Here is a 21,573-nt window from a genome sequence, read left to right as displayed (position 1 = left end):
CTCTCAGCTTGGCATAAATTTTAGAAGATGTTTTATAGATGTTTATCCAAACCTTTTGATGTTTTGGAAGCATTTGCTTTCCTTCAATGACATTGTGTACATCCTAATTTTAAGGGGACCAATGAATCCCTTGACTATCTATTAGTAATCACAAATACAGAAACAAAATCAATTTAGAATTAAAACTGTATTAATTTACTGAATTGTTCTGTTAATAAATGTGATTCTTATGCAACTCAAGATTTTTAAAATACATTGTCTACATTGGGTTCACTGTTTTCATACTCCATCTCAAATAATAGACTTGACCTTTTTTCCAGACAAAATGTAAACCTGTTAACATTCCCCTGCTATCTCAGCTATTAAAAGTAATTCCTTAAACTATGTTAGTAGCTCAAAGCTTACCCATGAAAATGCAAACATCTTGTTTACTTCATCTTCTGGCCTACTAGAATCACTTTCTGCACAGGTAGATGTTAGTAATTCCAGTGCTAATATCAGGACTAGATTTCCTGCATCAGAATTCGATATTTTCAATAAACCAACGTACTCCTTCACTAAAAAGAGAACATGGAATACAGGAAACAACTTTTCAAGGTGTCATGGATGAAAGAGGGTAAATGGCAACCTCTAGTGGATCTGGAAGCTGGGGATTATTTTTAGAACTTACAAGAACAGAGCTTTTACCTTATTTCACACTTTTTGACTTTCTCCCAGGTGCATTACTTTGATCTCAGCTTCCCTGCCCAGCAGTAGGATCATGGCTTGTTTGTGAAGGTGGAACACAAAGTTCTGTGCTGTACAGCTGCTCCCAGTTACAAGTCTTGAGCTTTATGCATCAAGTCCCTAAGCATGCCCTGGCATTCCTTCCCATGCAGCTCTCTGATGCCCTGGACCTTCCTCCACTTCCAGAATCTCCCCGACAGATGATATCTTCACTTTCTTTTCACTCTCTTCCTCCTCCCAAGACTCCCTTTTTCCAGGAACCCTTTATTTTGACACCAACTTTTCCTTCAAAAACACCAAGCCCAAAATTTTCCCAACATCAGTATTTTAGGTGCTGAGACACAACATCAGCCTCCTACTTGATGGTTCTGCCTCTCATCTTTATTAATGTATCAGACTTTGTTTGGCCCAGGTGTTACCAAAATTCACAAGCAGCATGTAGCAGTTGCAGCTCTAAGTAGGAGGCTTCTGCCTGAGAGTCCAAAACCTCCTCTGGGATGTGCTATCTCAAGAAATTGCACATGATTCTCTTTATGTAGAACCTCCATTTCTGCAGAAGTCTAACTCTCCAAATAGAAGACACTGCACAGATAAATCAAACAAAAATTCTTTATTTTGACACCTCAAGGCAGTAAAATACAAGTATATAAAAAGAAATACAAAAGTGGCAGTGATAATGCAACTTGATGCAATCCTACAGAAATTTCATCCATCAGAATGGACTGCTTCATCAATAAACCTATCTGTAAAATATTGCACCATTTCATAGAGGGAGTACTCAGGAAGACAGTGTTGATATTCCAGGGAGGTACAGGAGCCCCTAAACTGGTATATTAGACTTCAGAGTAAGGCACCAAATGGCAAGTATGATTCTTGTTCTGTTCATCACATTGTGTGTAGGATAAATACAAGATACATATTAATGCTGCACCTTTGTCAGCTGGAGGAAACACAGCCTTCATTTACTAGGCAGAATAATAAAAAGAGCACATGCCTAGTTTTCCAGCCTCCCTCCAAATACCTCTGTGCTTCTCATTCATAATTCTATCCTGAAAAATATATTTTAAAAGCCACACTTACGTTTTTTAAAAGCCAGGAACTGTGGCATCCTAGTGCTACAAAATTGAGAGACTGAGACTGCAGTGAGCCACCTGTAGTCCATATGTAATCCAGTATCCCAGGATTTAGGCTCTACCACAAAAAGAGAACAATGCCCATCTCCCACATCACATCAAGTGGGAGTAACTGCAGTTGGACACAGCAAGACTCAAATTACAGCATGAAGAGACTGTGGAAGAAATATCCAAAAGAAGTGACAGATTATGCATTTAAATGATCATGGATTAAGAAAGAAAATGCACCAAACAGGATAATAATGTAAAACTCTTCCCTCTCATTTAAAAAGGGAAAAAAACCTGCAGTGATAAATAATCCAAGCAACATGCTTAGACTATAAAGAGCTGCCTTGAATATTTTTGTTAATTAAAAAGAAAAAATGTCCTCTTGTACAAGGCTTTAGAGTTTCAGGGCTTCAGTTGTACAGTGCAATTTATAGACTCCTGAGAAACTGGTGGACTGAATGTCTACTGTGACACATAAGTGCTATGGCAAACAAATTCCTCAAAAGGAATATTCCATGCAGTTGCTCACTCTTGGGAGTAGAGGGAGTTAATCTAGAATTTCTAGATTCTAAACTATTTCTGGGGCATTTTATGCAGGTGTATTTGTCTGGTTTTCTATATGTTTTGCTGATAATCTCAGATATCTTGTAGTTCTCTTGATAACTTGGCTATAGAAGGAATGTAGAAAAATAGACTATTAACTGATCAAAATGGAAAGTGTTGAGTACTGAGAACAATAACCTTCCATTTTAGAGAGGGGGAGGATTTTCCTTCATGAGGAGCCCTCTTCTAACGTGCACAGGAGTTAACTGTCCTGTATGAAGAGCCATGCAGAAAGTATTTAAAATAGTTGAAGTACAAGCATAAGATAAGTAGCATCTTTTGACTGATTGTCCTTTCAGAAAGGTTTAACTTAAAAATTGTACTAGTAGTCCACTTCCATTTTCACATTCACTTTGTTTACAAATGTCCTTATGTCTCCTTCCAAAGGATGCTCCCACTTCTTTTCAGTTCCAATGCTGATCCTCTTTCCATCACTTTCTATACACACAGAGCCAACTGGGATATTAGAATTTTAAACCCTGAACTGAGTCAGATTACAAGGAGACTTGCCAGTTTATTTTAGAAAAACACATAAAGAATCAGACTGGCACTCCTTGCTTGCACATCTGATGTCACAGCTCATAAGAGTGAAAACATATCCATAATCAAAGTTCAGCTTTGGCAGTATCTCTCTTCAAACAGAGCTGGCAGGGTTATTTTCCTGGTAGGTAGCCAGGAAACAGGTAAAGGTCCCGACAGAGTGTGCTACAGTATTCTGACATCTCCTTGCAGCGGTGAAATTCAGTGCCTGGGGCATAACCTTCTCGTTGCTTGATTTGCCTATTCACCTAGATGTGAGATGAAAAGAAAACATTAAACTGGAAGGATTAAAAAGACAAAAAGAAGAAAAATGTCATTTCTTTCTGTACTCACAGATTATTCTGCTTAATGCATTAAGGAGTTCCCTAAATGTAAGAAGGATAAAGAACTAGGGTGCAGTTCCACAGCAGCTCAAGTTGCTGTGGTCACACTGCTTTTTTCACTTCTTCCTCCACTTTCTCAATCTTTACCTCATATTAGTACTGGTGCTTTTGCAACTATTGTGTGTGCATGTTCAGGGAATGGATTCACCTGAAAAATAAGCTACTTCTATAGAAGAGAAGTAATTCTTGGCAAGCAATATTAACTCTACTTGCAAGTTCATCATGTGACCACACAAATGAAACAGGAGACAAAGAAACAGCACCTTTACTTGGGTTGAACTGCTATGGAACTGTATATAAATAAGTAAATAAGAACAAGGAAATAATTATAATTTTGCTACAAAAAGTCAAGAATAAGTGCTTTAATAGTACTAGATTAATCCTAGCATTTTGAAACAATGGAAGGCCATGCAAAAGCCAGGCAGGAGTGGGAGAGCAAATGCCCTTGTGCTTTACCTTCACCAGCATGTCAGCCACATGAGTGTGCTGGGAGTCCTCTGCAAACACTGAGGTGAGAGCCTCGATGTACCAGGAGCCGCGCTTGGTGTTCCGCATGGCCGCGGTGCCTGGCGAGAGAGATTCCACCATGAAGACGCTTTTGGGGAACACAGACACATGACATAGACACAGTCCTTATGCCCAAACCATTAGGGGCCAGTACCTTTCAGACAAGCATATCCACAGATCATATCTGAGCACGTTGGCAGCCGCAGCTTCAGGCTTTCTTCTTTGTTTGCATCGCTTTGCTCACAGCCTGGAGAATCTGACCATCCTTTGCCATCTCTTTGATCCACCCCCCGGTCCAACTCATCTGTGGTGGCAATGAACAAGGAGAGGGAGAAGGGGAGAAGAAATTATCCTGAATTACTGGATGTAGCTTTCCTGTACTTCCTTGGTTTTGTCATCAGCTACGCCACAACTACTGTCAAGCAGAAAGTTCTTGGCTTTCTCAGCTGTTTTAAACTCATCTGGAAGTTCTTCTGCCCAAACTAATGCAGACACCAACAACTGCTGCACCTGCTTAACCTAACCTGACCTGATCTGTATGCTGATTTCTGCTCCCATCTCTTCCTGTGCAGATCATGGGATAACCATGAAATCAAGGAAGTTTCTGGTAGTTCTCCACCATTAATGCAAGGATTTGATGCCTAGCCATGAAGTTTTCATTTTCCACTCATACCTACCTCAGAAATATCAAAAAATGTCTAGTGCAGTTTGCAATGCTATCTATTTACTGCAGAATTCAAACAAGAGCTGTAATTTTGGTTGCTAAGATCTACACCCAGGACGTGTAGAAAACCTGGACCAAGTATCTCACCTGGTTCTAAAACCTGATTACAATAGGACTTGTTTCAATTAAAAGCAGAAATAGTGCAGCAGAAAAACGCAAAATAATCTGTCCCTAAACACAAGAGAGAACTCCAGTCCATGGAGACTAGTTTAAAACCTGGAGAGCATTTAATGCCTTTTCCAGGATTCATTAGTACGTATTATGCAAGTGTATTTTCAATTGGTTTTCTGCATGATGCAGTTTCCATTATAATCTCAACTAATTGCTTAGTGGTGGTAACTCAGATAGTCCAGCTGTGTTACAAGAAAATTAAAATTACATTTTACAGATTTTCCATATAATTTTGCCTTTTTGTTCTCTTTTGTTCTAAGATGAGAATCTTTTATTCTTACTTCCTAACAGTAGAATCAGAGTCTACTGTTACAAGGTTTAAGTGTCCACTTCAGAGGCCTTCCTTCTAGGATGTTTCTCAATTTTTATTGTTAGCTCATGCCTAAATAATACATTTGGATTTTTAACCCTTTAACAGGCAGTGGCACAGGTGGCATCTCATAATTATACTCAGGAAGTGATCAGTTCATAAGTCAGCAACATTGTTCTTTTCTTTTAAAAAGAAAACAGCAGTGGGAGGGGTGTGATTGTCTGAAACAGCCTAGAATTAAAGTCTCCATAGCTCAAAATTTCACAATGCTTTCCATTAAGTTCCTTTTCATCTCTTTAGGGTAGCAATGCAAATTTTTTCCATTTTTAGCCAAACTTTTTTCATGTCTTTTATAACACTTCTCCAAATCCTTCCAGTTCTCTGTCTTTTAAAAATTTCAGTGTACTGTTCACTGTGCATTTTATTTCAGAAGACTCAGGTAATTTTACCATCAGACTATGATTCACACTGTCATCATCCCATTATGTATAAAATCAAAACTTTTTTGATTAAAGCTTCACAATTACACATCTTCCTCATGCATGTCTTCAAACACCACTCCAATCAATGAAAATGTGTAAAGCACTAACCCTTTGCATACTTAACATCTAATTTACAGAACCACTGCCAGAATTTCATCTAGTCTGTTTAAATTGTATTGAAGCTCCCAGATAGCTGTTCTGCCAATTAATTTAAGTAACTGCTAACTACCCATTTATTAGCATAATTTTTCACTCTTTTGAATCTACTATATTAAACACAGATATCAAGCAACTTGAAAGTTTCATTTCATGCCACACTAAAACTCTTCCCATTGTTTTCTGTTGCCACTGGTTTTCAATCCATGACTGTAGGTGGACCACTTAACTACTTCAGTAGACTCCTGCCAAAAGCTCTTTGGGAATTAGGACTGTACCAACATTTCTTCATCTACATTTTAAAAATCTGTCATTAATAGAAGATAGAGCAGGCCTACAATGTAAGGTTAGAGAAGAAGAATAACTTACACATTTCCCATCTTGTTTCAACTAGTTTCAGCTAACTTGCATGGCACAGATAGACTGACTACTATTTCAAAGCTGACAATACTATTTATACAGTCCTTTGAATGATATCTAAAGGACACACATTTTTGTTAACAGTACAATTTCTTTGTAACTGGCTTTTCCCTCCAACTATTAATCAAGCTTTAAAAGAGGTTAGACAAGACAAGGTTTTGCCTTCTTTGCTGATTTTTTTTTAAATGAGTTTTTCCTTTCAGTTCTTCAAGTATCTTAATCCTTTGTTTATTGCAATATCCTAGCTCCAAATCATTGCGCATAGTAAGTTTTACCATTCTTCCTTAACTGCAACTTTTTTGGGAATAAAAGGGGCAAGCTTGATTTGTTAGTCTTAACAGACTCATGGTAACATTACAGTCAAATAAACATAATTACCTAAATGAGGTCAGCTGAAAATTCTGACTTATTACATTTATTATGACCCTGAGTCTGCACATTCACATTTGTTCAGGAGTATCTAAATGTTCATTCACATAAGGAAAGAAATCAGATTCAATTCATATTGTAAACACGCATGGTACAATATTCCCAAATGCTTAAAAGGCTCAAGTATTTCTGATGACTGAAAAACTTCATGTAGACTTCAGGCTTTTCCCAGCATTGGGATTAAAGAAGAGTAGAGACTAGAGGACAAACTGTAAAGCTTGCTAAAAATGAGAAAGAAGGGAGACAACTGCGAGGAACAAGGGAAAAGCAGGGGGAAAGCATACACACTAGGAAAACTCCTCTGTCACAATGGAAAAAAAAGAAACTATAAGACAGAGCTTCACTTTGGAATAGCTGCAATTTCAAAGAGTCCACACACTTGAGGGGAAAAATTTGATCATTAGCAGATCTGAAAGGTAGTTAGTTACAGATATGTTCGTTTAGCTACAAAAGGAAGTAAAAGGCATAGCAGAATTAAAAAACAAAAAGGCACACAAAGCACAGAAGAAAAACAAGTCTGTAAGAATCATGAAATGAGTTCTGTACAACAGCATGTAAGAATTCAACAGGAATATGTGAAAAAGAGTGCAAGGAAAGGTCATTTGAGGATGAAAACAGGCTAAGGTAAAGGAAAGAGACAAAACCCCCAAAATAATTGGAACCAACTGACAGCTCAAGAGACAATCACAAGAGACACAACACATTGAGGATCAAGAGAAAGACAAGAGCTCAGAAAGATTCCAGTGCCAGTGTATTGCTCCATGCTGTGCTGCTATTTGTGCATCATGTGCCCCACTCCCCCTACTGCAGGCACAGCATGAGGAAGCCTCAAGGTATGAATGGGAAATGACAAAGAGCTTTATGTCACTAAGGTGCTCTGGGGTCTGCAAGTCAATGCACACACCTCATGCAGAGCTAAAGACACTTACAGAGCAACAGATGCAGTGGCAGCAGCAGGGCAGAGGGAGGTGAATATGGGTCCCACTTACACCTGAGAGAAGCAAAGAGGAAAGTTGACAGCAAGTTGAATGTGAAGGTGTGCATGAGTGCAAAATGAGCCTTAATGGCATGCCAAGTACATGGCTTTCAGTGTTTGGGCACTCACCTCCCCGGCAGGCCTGAATAAAGAACATTTTGGGCTTATTCTGGAGATTGGGGCAGTTTGCATTATCAAAGAGCCGGAATGCCTCCTGCAACTGAGAGAAGAAAGAGAGGAAATTTCTTCACTGTAGCCTTCTGTAAGCCAAACCCAGCCTCACCTTGCTTTCCTGTATTTTGCTTATTACCTCACCAGTCTTGGTATCTTCTCCTTTATCTGCAAACTCAGTGGGTGACAATTGCATCCCTTCTCCACCCTCTCCCCAGGTTCATACTTGCTTGGGTTCATGCACTCTACCTAGTATTTATACAGAGAGGTAATTTCTCCTACTTGTCATTTTTCATTTTCCGGACCCCTCACAGACAGCCCTTTGCCCTTTTCTTCCCTCCAGCCCGTATTTTTTTCTATTTTAAAAGTGAATCCTCAGTCTTGCATAATTTCTTTTTTTAATTTTTTTTTTTAACATTGTTACTTTCCTAGAGATAACCTATAACAACACACAAGACTCAGCAATATACCTCTAGTAGTTTGCCATCACTGCCATAAATCCCACCCTCCACACCATGGGAAAGCAGAGCTATAATGCAGGAATCCACATCTCGATGGTCTTGTAGCTTGGAGAATCTCTCCAAAGCATTCTGCATCTCCTACAACAGGGAAAAAAAAAAAATAAAAGAAGTTCAATGCTTTCCAGGCTTCCACAGGGAAAGTGAATCAATTTTTTGGGAAGAACACAAATGGCCCTTGTGTTACAAAGAAAACCTCTACACACATCAAATTCAAATTTACGTGAAAAAGACATGTTCTATTAAAAAAAATGCAAAATATTCTTGGTTTTTTATGCAATATTCAGTCCTAAGAACAACACTGTGAAGTAGGAATCACTCAGACCAGCAGAGGAAACCAAGTGATATTTTGCACAGGTTTTACACTGGAATCTGGCTTGGATATTGGAGCAACTAAACAGATACATACTCTGGGACTTCAGGCATTCAAACACTAATGGTCAACTCAAAATTTAAAGTGGAAAACTTCAGGAACTCTGACAACATGGCAGGTGATAATATCTTATATCAATGTTGCAAAAGCTCTGTTCTTGAATAAAACACTCTTTAACAGGTCCTGTATCACTTGAATTCATAGGGATTTAAAAGGAATAAGATCAAATGAGTCTGGAGAAGACAGCAACTGCATTCCTAGGGAGAGTGGTTTGATTGAGTTAGTCATGGAACACAACCAATCTTCCTAAGTGAAGCACATACACGTTTTCAGCAGACTGGAAGAGTGGAACTGAACTGCATGCATATTGGAAGACTGACAAATAGGATGCCAAGTGACTTTGTCAGTGATAGGACATGAAAACATCACAATAGCAAAGACTACATCAAAAATTTGCAAAGTTTAAGTTTTAGGAGAGTAGGACACTGGAAAAGTCTATCTCAAGTAAACTGGAGCCTTTATTCATTTGTGCTTTTAACACACATGCCAGGTGCAGTCTCAAAATTCTTGCCCCTTGCACTAGGGTTGGACTAGAGTAGTACCTCTTGTAGCCCTTTGTGATACTACTATCCACTGGAAGAGCTCAGCCTTCCAAGCTTTCTCATGTTGATCAATATGAGAGCAGACACCATCACATTTAGCATTATTTTCTATTCTTAAGTGATAATTCATATCTCCAAAGCTTGGCAATGTACCAAAGGGAACCTCTTGAGACAATTAGGAAACAAACTCTCATCCACACCAGTTGTGAAGTACTGGGATCACCCCCTTACCTGTGCAGTTTGATCATGAAAAACAGTGACTCTATACCCGAGATGCCTGAAGAGCATCTCCAGGGAAGCGCAGTCCACGTCTCCCCCTGCGCGATAGTCCAGGTCCTTCTCACTGCTGAAACGGACATTGCTGAGGATCAGTGCTAAGCCTCGGGGCTCTGATGTCAGCTTGTATGCCTGAAAGGAAGATTAAAAATGGGTAATTTTAGACTACACAAGGAAATAATAGTGTGTTAGAATAGAACAGCAATCATTCCACACCAACTTGATACGCCTGTGCTTGCCAGCCTCCACAACTGACAATGCTACAATACTGTTATTAATAAGTTACACTGGCTTGCCTTATTCCTAATCTTAAAAGAAACACATCCATTTCAAATACTGAATTAGATATTGCTAACTTCTTCCCCTTTCCTCACCCTAGCAGGGCCCCATATATTTGTGTCATCCCCATCAAAGGACAATAGTGTGTGAATTTAGGTAATGTTTCTTAATTGCTGCTGGGAGCAGACAGAGCTGTAAAATAGCCGTGAGTGTAATTGTAACAGTGAGGGACTGGCACTCACTGATCTTTAAAATTATGCAACTGGCAAAAGAGGTTAACAGGAAAAGAACTAATTCAAGAAGGGTGTCTTCAGACGAAGTTCCCTCTCTAGCCGACAAGTCCAACAACAAATCAATAGTAATTCACTTAAAACACTCCTGTAAATTGGAAGTAAAATTTATTATCAAAGGAGAGTATCAAAAAAGGTGTACCCAGACACAGATCTAAAAGGAGCCTAATCAAGCTCACACTGGAACTGCTTACTAATCAAGTCATCCACACAGTTTCAAAAATCCCCACAACAATCCCTAAAAAACCCAAACCCAACCCAAACAAAAACCAACACACAAACAAAAACTCTGTTTTGTTATCCACAGAGCTTCTGACCTTGTATAACCTTAATGAAGTGTTTATCCCACAACACAAAGTAATTTTTCCTTAAGCCCACTCGACTACAACCTATGCCTTACAGACAGAATCAACAAAAAGTAATTAGATTACATATGTAACTTCAAACACTGCAGCAGAAGATTAGAAATTCAGATTGTTCTACCCACAAGTAGAATTCCAGCACAGAATCCTGATCTGGTTCTTAAGCCTAAGGACTCTATTAGGTACAGTTGGCAATTAAAACAGCTAACTTATTAGTTGAAAACAGAGTTCTCCTATCTTACAGTCATTTACAGGGTTTGTCATCTTACAGAAGAAGAGGATACAGAAAAATAAACTTGAGGCAATAATACTGACAGCTCACAGAGAGCAATAGAAGAGAAGTCCTTTCACCAAGCTCTTCATGATCAAAAAAAAAAGAGAGGCAGAGATTTGTTGAGAGTCACCGAACTTCTCAGGATTTCCTGACACTTGTAAATGAGAACCACATCAAATGGAGCATGACTGGTAACACCTTTCAGTTACACAAATAGCACAACCCTGATCTGCATCCCAATGAAGCATTTCAACTTAATTTTAAGTGGCACATGTTCAGCTGATATATCCAAACATCTCACATCTCTCACATCTTAAGACTTTCTCTGCCAACAACTTACTAAGTGCTGATGATTGTGATAAAATTCAGGAGTGCAATACTTGACTGGAGGAATTGAGGGACCATCTCCGTTATCCAAGGAATGCTCCATTGGTTCTGTGCAAAACCAAATATATTAATAAAAATAAAACATTTCAGACACAAAGCCTCTACATTAAGGTAGTAACTTGCAAATTCTGAACTATATTCATTTATGCATGTTTCATACCTCCAAAAATTTTGTTTGATCAGGGACTACTGACACAAAATGAATAACAGGAGAGAAAAAAAGTACGGGAACAGTATACTTATTTATTTTAACTGACACCTTTATTTTTGCTTCTATGTGGGTTAGCTTTATCTAAGGCCTAGTCTACAGAGTATGAAAACAGAATTCTCATCTAATTTAAGATCCTTGTGCTTTCTGCTGTTCAGCACAGTATGTTCTTACTTTCAGAGTTGGCTGACAAAATGTTGCTAGAAAATTTCAAACGGAATAGTTCCTACCTTTCATAAAAGGCCTCCCATGCTGAACACATGCATAAGTGATCAAACGAGAGAATTTTAACTTTTATAAAGTGCAAAGCCCTTTCTCTATCTGCCTCTGAACACTTTCCTCTGGATAGCAGCAGATGAGGGGAATGATAATCAACTATCTGCCATTTGCAGACAAACACTCACTCCTCTGTACTGAAGAAACTGAGCTAATGACATTCACGATCTCTTCTGAAATCCTCTTTCAGCCTTTTGAGGCATGGCTCTCCTGGTTGGAGGAACATATGCTCTAAAAAAATCAAAACAACCCAACCTAAAACCCTTGCACATAAATAAAAAAGTTTCCAAATATTAGACACTTGCTCTTTTACACCAGAGAGAGCTCCTAGTAACCAGCATAAAGGTAAACCTGTGGTTAGAGAAAAAGTACTCCAGGCATTACCAGAGGCAACATAAAAACTAGCACGGAGATTCATTCCAACAACTGTTTATTAGACCAGTCCCCTGGTCTAAGTTACAAACGCATGTAAATGAAAAGCTGATTTGCTGCACTTGACAGAAGCTACAGAAAACCAAGCCAGACCCACGTAACACATATAAGGCCTTATACTAATTTTTTAAGAAGGAAGTCTTGGTTAAGGAATACTGCCAAAAGTCAGTATCTTACCAGAGAGCTAGCTCAATGAAATTCTACTACAAATCTTAAAGAAAATCTTTGCAAAATCTAGAATCTTGCAGTCATGTACTGTTTTAAGCAATTAAGTGCCCCATAAGAATAAACGAAGCTAACAAGAAACATGTATTCACTGTCTCTTCCCATATGCTATAAAGCATCCTCTTTGATTGTAATCTAGTCAGTTTACTGTCAATTTTGTATTCCTGGGATGAGCAAAGTGGTGGCAAGCTTATTTCTAGACTTTAATTAAGACAGCATTAAGAAATTGGCAGAAGCCAACCAGGTAGCAAATCATGTGCAACTCACCAAGCCAACGGGGTCTCTTTGAATTACAGGATTCACTGGTAGGGTATGGAAGATCTGACTCATGGCAATGTTCAAGCTACAAGATATCAATAAATCCATGAAAAAGAGTAGCTATTTTTTTTCTCTATAGTAAAAAGGTGAAGGTAGCATGGAAGAAAAGATACATGCATTTATACACACATAAAAATGACTGAAATATAGTGTTATGGTCCACTTCCAAAAGAAACATCATGACAAGACAGCAGCAGAGCTTTCTCTCAATGCAAGACCCCTCCCCTTCTTTGATCATCTCCACTTCTACCCAAATCCTCAGTTTAGAATATTTACACTGGGGTCATTCTAGCTTCCTTGGTTTTAACAAAAACTTGATTTGTCTGGTGATTCTTATATTTTTGTTTGCTGTCAAGATTTCATTGCTTGTATAGTAAAGCAAAATTGAAAACAAAAAATGAAAAGAGTAGTCTGATAAATTTAAAATTTTAATAAGGGAACATTTGTTCAGAAGTATTTGCTTTCCCTTTGTATAAAATATTTACTGAGTTTCCGTCCTTGCCAATGCACTAAATACGTGGAATTTTTGCAAAGTTCTTTTAGTACGACACTAACTACACATAGTGAAAAGATTAAAAAAATAACAAAAGAAAGAAATAAAAGTATTTGTTTCCTTAAGAGTCTACTCAGACGATCACTAAATATTAAACCAAAAAAGTTCAGAGAAAAAAATACTTTCCTTTCAATTTTTGGATTATTGATCACACATCCATTAAGAACTCGTCGGATCTAAGAACACTGCAGGAACCTTGTACAGTTCAGAAAAAAAGAAGTGCAAAGCCCTGTGCCTGGGGCAGATCACTCCCAGGCACCAATATATCCTGGGGCCACCCAGCTGGGAAGTGGGTTGGCAGAAAAGGACTTGGTGTTGCTGAGCCAAACATGAGCCAGCAATGTACCCCTGCCACAAAGGCAACTGGTACCTTGGGCTGCATTAAGGAGGAGTGATACCAGAGAAGAGATGAAGGGAGGAGATCCCTCATCCCTCAAGGGAAACTTATCAATGTGTGTGAATGCTTGAAAGGAGAGTGAAAAGAGGAGAGAGCCAGGCCCTTGTCAGTGGTGCCCAGGGACAGACCCAGAGGCCACGGGCACAAACTGAAACACAGGTGACTCCCTTTTAAGCATCAGGAAACACTTTTTTATTGTGCCTGAGCACTGGAGGAGGTTGCCTAGAGAGGCTGCAGTCTCCATCCCTGCAGATATTCAGAAACTACCTGGATGTGACCCTGGAGGCCTACTGAAGGTAATACTTGAGCAAGGAAGTTGGAAGAGATGACTTCCAGAGGCCCTTTCCAACCTCTACCACCTTGTGATTCTTTATGAAAATTCTCTTCTTCCCAAGTTTCTTCCTCTCTGCTTTTACTAAGGCTACTACAAGTTTCAACTTGCAACAAAACCATTCTATCCTTTGTAAACAATTGAGTTTTCCCCATTTGATAAGATTCCTTTTGTGCCCAAACCCAATCTGAAATGCAAGCCACCCATCTCATTTTTTAAAAACTGTTGTACCCTTGCAATCTCATGGCTCAGGTTGGACATTGTCTTCAGGATCATTGCCTCCAGATGCTGCTGTTGGGTTTCTCGCAGAGCTTCACAGAAGGCTGAAAAGGCATTAGGACCTCTTTTGGGCAGCAAATTGAGGAATTCCACATTTCGGTCGAAGCTCCCAGACTTGGCCTGAACCCAGAGGAAAAAAAAAAAAAAAACAAAATCTGTACTCAAGTAACACCCACATAATTAACTTTCAATGAATCCTCAGAGCAATGGGCTTTTTTCAGAAAAACATTCCACCACTATGCTTAGCTGTACTAGATCCATTATTATACTCTTCCTGGTTGATTTCATTCACACTCCTCTGTTCCAATTTGCTCAAGCAGGAGTACATGAGAACAGAAGCCAACAATTCATATGTGACCACACAAAGTAATACACCATATTCTCTCTAAAACTCTACTTCCAGTTACTGTTGGAATACTATCTACTTCTCCTCACTGAACACACAAAGTCAAGAACATGCTTCTACTACTATCCAATAGTTGATGGTCTCAGGCAGATAGTTAAATCCTCCAGAAAGCATTAAGTAAAATACTTATTATATGCAGTCAATTCCAGAATGGCATTTCCTATGTACAGATGAATACTTAGACCATTGAAGCAATATATACTAGTATATGTGGAAAAGTAACCATCAAAAAATGAAACCGGGCCAAGAAGTTCTAATAGTTAGAATATTAACAGATATTTGCCAACAAAATGTGCAATTTACACAACTATACCCTTCCCTGTGAAATCTAAGCCACACCAAGAATCACATACCAAAATACTGGGTATCAGAAATAAATTTATTTGGAATTCATCCTATTTTTAAAATTATAACTTAGATCCAAGATCTCTCCTTTTGGTGGACAGTTGGGAACAGCTGATGAGTTACACAGCATTAAGGCCTAACAATATAGCAATCACTATAGGAAAATCAGGAAAAAAAAAAAACCAAATAGAAGCCTTGAGGTACACGTGTAAATCTTTTGCTAGAGAAAATATCACATCTTCTGGTTTCATTCATAATTATCAAGCTCGGTGTCAAAAGTAGTTTGGTTTTTGCCCCAACACATTGTTTAGGAGGATATTGCAAAGTCTTGTTGAACCAATGTCTATGAATCTATTTAGAATTTTAGACTTACATTCATTTGTGACTAAGAGCATTTATTTTTATCAACAGTGTTCCTTGACTTCAGTGTTCCACTCTTTCCCTTATTTATCAAACTTCTTTCTATAAACTGATCTTGATTGCTACAGAAAACAAGTAATTTCTTTCATAAATGGCCTCTTTCCCTTAACAGTGTAAGTACCTCTTCCTATTCCCACAGGATCCTGAATTTTCAGAGTACTATTGACTACAAGTACCGATAATAATGTCTTCCTTGTGTCTTTCCAGAAGTATGAAGGTATTTTTCTCCTGGTAACACTGCTCCATTAGTCCATCAAAAATAACCAGCTCCTTCTATTTGTATCTTGCTGTAAGCTCACTGAATTTTATTGTAACTAATAAAGGAAATTGAGACTTGATTTCTAAAGTATCTAATGAATTCTTCTTCCTTTCTAGTAGACCTGCAGCTGTTTTGAGACAAGCTAAAGGTCATTTATCTTCTTCACAGTCTATAACTCTAAGCCATAAATGATAGTTAAGAACACAGGTTCTGACCTCAAGAACCAGAACACTATTTCTATTAAAGTGTTAAGAAATTTCCATAATGTTGATATTCTGCACTTTGTATGTACAGCAGTCAGCTTTTGGCAGACTTCTTCCCTAATGCTTCCTTAAACACTCAAAGCTGTGCCTCCTGATATGACTTCATCTTCAACATCACATTTAGGCTATACTAAATAATGTTCAGCAAACGTTCAGAAGCTAATAAGACACTTCTTTCATTTTATTTCCCAATATGGCCTTAACTTATTTCTTTCCCTCACAGATGGGTTTGATAACCTGCATAGCAGAAACTAGTTGTAAATAAATTCTGAATTCCTGTCAAAATTCTAAAAGCCTTATTATTCACCTGTGGAAGCTGCAGAAAAAGCATATACAATGGACAAGCATTCTGATCAAATTTATGTCACTTGTCAAAACCAGTGATCCTTTCATTACAGTCTAGTGATCAACAGAGTATTTAAATCTGTCTGTACAATATCAGCCTTTGATTACGGTACAGAGTACTCAAGTTGTTTAAAAAGCAAGAAAGCTCTTGCTACCATATCTGCAATTTTTAAAGTTCATCCCAGAGCTCTGGAAGAACATCTGATGCTCCAACAAGAAGGCATTTATGCAAGTAGGTGTTGGAGCTTGCCTTATAAATATCTGTTTCCACTGTCCCACTTTATTTCCATCATAATTTTTCCCCTGTGTTTGAAACCCCCCCCCTCTTCTGGGTTTTCACCTAGATAATTACAACATCATTTTCACTACAAAGTAAACACAGTTGTTTTCTTTACTCTTTATTGACAGTGTACACAGTGTAAAAAAACTCACATGGTTTAGTATCTTTCTGAATGACCCAATTTAAATTCAGTACTGTCAGATCCACTATCTCCCCACATTTCAGACATCAAAGGAAGCAGCTTCTATTCACTGATTCTTCTCCAATGTAGTACACCTATAAACTCTCTACTTACTCTTCATATTTCTTGTGAGCTCTTGATTCAGCATTTTTGTCTTCAGTGGCTCTTCCTGCAACACACTTCCCCTCCCAACTTTTTTCTTACTTGTGGTAAAGTTTCAGGACTGGTTTGACACCTCACATTGGAAAAAGTGTCATGCTTCATCTCCCTGAGCTCCTTGATTTATTTCACTTCCCTTAGAGTGACAGAAATTTATTTATGTGATCTATTTCCAGAACCATTTTCTTCTTTTGTTTATCTTAAATCAAGCCAACAGGACCAGTGTAACTGTTCCGTTTTTAAGAAAAGATGATTTAGAGCATAACTATTTATTCAGATCTTGATTTCCTGACTTATTGGGGGTGCAGGAGGATATATATAGAACCAGTCAGTTATAATATCCAGGAGAATGTATTCTCTTTCATCAGACAATGGCATTTGGCTCCTCCTGTTCCCATTAAGGTACCTGACGATCAGCGTCACAATACATTTGCAATAACAGGCTACTTAACAGCACTTCTAAGATCTGTGCTCACATTTGCCAGAGACAGGAAGAATATTAAAAATTCACAGACCTACTACAGGAAAATGAAACATAAGACAGTGTTTTCCATTCAAGTGATTTTTTTAAAATGCACTTTTTCTCCATAGCACTGTTATGTCTAGGACTATTCAGTAAACATTCCCCTCATTTCTATTATTTTAGTACAATGCACATTTTGCAGTTCCAACTTTCCTTCTACCTCTATCATATTTCTATTTTTGTTGCAATTTCCAGATCAATGCCCTGCAACAGTAGTTCAAGTCATTCTGTTTTCTTGCTCAGGCTGCTGAGTAATTTATAGACATTTAAGCTCTTAGTTAGGCATGTTTACTGTATTAGGCATAATTTTGCCACTAAGCTATTACTCTTTACCTGACTTATCCATCCTAACACCTTTCTCCTTACTGATAATCCATGACTAAGTATTGTTGCATTTCCTTTTATTCAATTACATCTGGAGGGGAAGATTCCTTTAGGTTTCTTCCCTTCTGTCTCAGTTTAATACTTTTTACCTACAACAGCACCTTGCCAAAGAGAGTGTGTTTTCTGTCATTATCTTCGGTTTGAGAGGATTTTTTTCCCTTTTCTTCCCTTCTCCTCCTTAGGTGACAAACTGCAGGCCATCAAAAGTCCACCCCTACTCACCATCCACACTCCAGCAATGCTGCTGCTTAAGCCCTGTGGGCTGCCTAAACATCGGTTACTTCCTCCCCAAGTGGAATGGTGGGAAGAAGCCAAAGAATAAAAGTGAGAAAAGTTGAGATAAAGATGGTTTAACAGGTAAAGAAAGCAAAAGCAGCCACACACACAAAGCAGAACAAAGAATTCATCCACTACTTCCTGTTGGCAGGCAGGTAGGTGTTCAGCCATTCCAAGGACAGCAGGGCTCCATCACTCAAAATGGTGACTTAGAATCACAGAATATTCTGAGTGGGAAGGGATCCACAAGGATCACTAAGTCCAATTCTTAAGTGAATGGCCCATACAGGGATTAAACCCAAGACATTGGCAGCATTAGCAGAATGCCGTCACTCAGAATTTCTCTTCCCTTCTTCTTCCCCTACCTTTACGTGCTGGCCATGCCACCAAATGGAGTGGGATATCCCTTGGGTCAGCTGACTCAGATGTGTCCCCTCCCAATTTCTTGTGCACCTCCAGCATCACTGGTAGGGTGGGGTGAGGAGAAAAGGCCTTGGCTCTGAGTCAGCACTGCTCAGCACTAACTAAAACACCCCTACATTAATGACACTGTTTCCAGCACAAATCCAAACCACAGTCCCATAATAGCTACCATGAAAAAATTAACTATTCCAGCCCAAACCCAGAGAAGTCCTTGAGTCATTCTCTGGCTTGCACTGTTTCACAGTATCTTTGTTCTCCTCCTCTAGGGATTAGAGCTATTTCAGGTGAGACTGTCTGGAGCTCCCACAATTCAGCACTGGTATCTTTGACAAGCCCCATGAGGCATCTAGTATTATCTTTGACACTGTGTCAAAGTATGCAAAGTGATTCACATTATCACATTATTCACATTATCGCTGACAAAATTAATCAGGAAGTTATTCCTTCACTGCTATCAAAACCTTATCAGTTTCAGGTTTACACTATCTACACTCATGCCCAGAAAAAAGTTCATAACCCTGTTTTTCAGCATCTGTTTTGATTGTGGGACCATGAACTCTGCTAGAGAACTAAAAACTCTCTCAGTTCAAAACCTTATCAGTTTCAGGTTTACACTATCTACACTCATGCCCAAAAAATAGTTCATAAACCTGTTTTCCAGCATCTGTCCCAATTATGGGACCATGAACTTGCTAGGGAACTAAAAACTCTCTCAGTTCCTTATTTGAGCCCTGCCTACAGCTTCAAACACTTCCTCTGCAGTCTGCTTTCTCTGAAGAGCTGTGTGTCCATCCTGCACAGTGCTCTGTGCATTACCTCCCCTCTAGGAGAAACCCCAAGCTATTTCCAATGACTTCTCTCCACAGTACCCACTGCAGAGGGAAAGCAACATAAGCAAACAAACAAACAAACAAACAAACAGCATTTGTTATTTGACAGCGAGCCTCAAACCTTGCAAGGCGCTTCACGCAATTTACAAAAACATACATGATTTCTTTCATGTATAGAGGGTGCCACAACAAACTGGTATATGACATATTAATTTACTTATTTTCACAGTATTGTTTTGGAAATATGTATTATTCCTGCTTCTACAGGAATAATGGAAGGAAGGAAGGGAGGGAAGGAAGGAAGGGAGGGAAGGAAGGAAGGGAGGGAAGGGAGGGAAGGAAGGGAGGGAAGGAAGGGAGGGAAGGAAAAAAGACAAGCACAAAACTACAATAAGGGACTGGAAGCTGCCACTCGATCCACAAAGTGCAGCCTGCTGGAATTGCACACCAGAATGCAGCCAAACCCCGGCAGGTCCTCTGTGTGCACTCACAGTGAAACGTGCAGGTAACAGGTGAGTTATTTTTCCTGCTGTCTCTGCAAGGAACGACACCGAACTCGGGCAGGAATAAAATCTCCCGGCGCAGGCGACCACCCGCCTACCTGTATCATTTCCACCATCTCCGTGGTGATGATGTCTTTCTCTACCATGTGCTCCACCAGCACATTCAACACCAGCTGCTTGGCCAGCATCACCCGGTTCTTCTTGAGCGCTTCCTGGTGGCACCGCTGCATGCCGCACGCCCCCAGCATCCTGGCACCGCGGCAAGGAGCCACCCCTGTCCCCTGTCCCCTGTCCCGTGTCCCCTCTGGGCTCGGGAAGAACCGGCAGGAACCGGGGGGACCCCGCGGGTCGCAGCCGCCACCTGACGACAGGCGGAAAGGAGCCCCGGCCCGCCTTTTCCCGGCGGCCCTCGCGATTCAAACGGCGGGAAGCGTCACGTGACCGCCGCTGGAGCGGGAGCGCTTTCCCGCCTCTTCCTGCGCGGGCTGGGCCGCGGCCCCTCAGGGAGTGAGGGAGTGCGGGGCCGGGGCAGGGCAGGGCCTGCAGCGGGGAGCAGCGGGGAGCGGCTGTCCTGGGGAGAGAACCACTTCTGGGCTTCTTATTTTTTTCTTTTTTTTTTTTTTTTTCTCCTTTTTTTTTTTTTAAATCTATTGTCTTTTTTTTTTCTTTTTTTTTTTTTAATCTATTGTCTTTTTTTTTTTTTTTTTTTTTTTTTACCTCTGCTGAAACGAGTTTCCGCGGAAATCAGCTGCAGTCAGAAAGGATAACGTGCTGTAATGAAGAGGGAAGGAGAAATGGAGCGCACGGGATGTGCGGAGAAATGCGAAGGGAAAAATCAAGTGAGCGTCCTAGTGAAAGCAGATTCACAGCTCCCTGTGATTCATTACAGAATCACAGAATAAATTGGAGAAATCAGTTGGAAAAGACCTCTGAGATCATCAAGTCCAACCTTTGGCCGAACACCACTGCGGCAACTCGACCATGGCCCTGAGTGACACATCCAGCCTTTCCTTAAACACCTCCAGGCAGGTGTGGTAGCTCCACCACCTCCCTGGGCAGGTCATTCCAATGCTTGACAACCTTCCTGAGAAGAAATTCCTCCTGATGTCCAGCCTGAACCACCCCGGCACAGCCTGAGGCCAATTCCTCTGGCTCTGCCGCTGGTTGCCTGGGAGAAGAGACCAAAGCCCACTTGGCTACCATCTCCTTTCAGGGAGTTGCAGACAGCAGTAAGGTCTCCCCTGAGCCTTCTCCAGGCTTAACAATCTCAGCCCCAACAGCTGTTCATCAAACAACTTACAAAAAAAGTCACATAAAGCTTCAGATGGCTTCTGCACATTATTCTTTAGCACATAGATTTCCTGTGTCCTGGTGCACAGGAATTCTATCTGCTAAAGCTTAACACAAGTCCAAAGGCTTGACAACCTTTACAAATGCTGAAGACAAAATTGTATTGATTATAACTGATGACATTTTTGGTCTTTGTTTTGGCCAGTTTTTAGTCTGTGCTGATCACCTGGATTTCTTCCTGACTCCTGGCAATTTGGTGCACTCAGGTAGGTTCTGAGTTGCCCAGTTTAAGACTCAAAGCTCCTGTGCCTGTGTCACATACTTGTGACACCTTTTGGTGAGGTTTTTCTTCTCTGTTAGCAGATACAGGAGAGAAATGCAAGTAGTGATTGATTAAAGAGATCAAATTGCCTTGATCAGCAAGTTTGTCTCCTAATACTTCCATGATAGAAGTATCATAATTGCTTCCTCAATAATGATAATAAAGTGATTCAGCTGTCAATTCAGAAATGCAAGTCCTCTCTCTTTTCTAAGCCAAGATTACAAATAAGCAGAATGCAAGCAAAAGCATAGCTTCGTGGAGTGTT

The 21,573-nt window shown here is 39.8% G+C and overlaps 1 protein-coding gene across 1 annotated transcript; it reads right to left on the bottom strand.

Moving 5' to 3' along the window:
- Positions 1 to 1,351: 1,351 nt before the first annotated feature.
- CASP2 (caspase 2) lies at positions 1,352 to 20,666 on the bottom strand. Its single transcript, XM_083854431.1, has 10 exons — positions 19,795 to 20,666; positions 14,052 to 14,219; positions 12,489 to 12,564; positions 11,034 to 11,128; positions 9,444 to 9,620; positions 8,190 to 8,318; positions 7,678 to 7,768; positions 4,035 to 4,184; positions 3,830 to 3,939; positions 1,352 to 3,238 (listed from the first exon to the last, which is right to left on the bottom strand). The coding sequence occupies exons 1-10, from the start codon at positions 19,942 to 19,944 to the stop codon at positions 3,104 to 3,106; spliced, it is 1,281 nt and encodes a 426-aa protein (XP_083710557.1). The 5' UTR covers positions 19,945 to 20,666; the 3' UTR covers positions 1,352 to 3,103.
- Positions 20,667 to 21,573: the final 907 nt, after the last annotated feature.

Source organism: Zosterops lateralis (genome assembly GCF_965231275.1).
Source record: "Zosterops lateralis genome assembly, chromosome: 2".
In the NCBI taxonomy this organism is placed as follows: Eukaryota; Metazoa; Chordata; class Aves; order Passeriformes; family Zosteropidae; genus Zosterops; species Zosterops lateralis.
Note: the sequence above shows the minus strand (reverse complement) of the source record. Positions and strands in the feature narration are given on the sequence as shown.

Coding starts and splice junctions, on each gene's coding strand:
- CASP2 (XM_083854431.1), bottom strand. CDS start 19,944: ATGCTGGGGGCGTGCGGCATGCAGCGGTGCCACCAGGAAGCGCTCAAG. Junction 7,769..8,189: donor GTGATGGCAAACTACTAGAG/GTATATTGCTGA, acceptor TTCTTCTCTCAG/TTGCAGGAGGCATTCCGGCT. Junction 3,940..4,034: donor TGGATATGCTTGTCTGAAAG/GTACTGGCCCCT, acceptor CTCTCTCGCCAG/GCACCGCGGCCATGCGGAAC.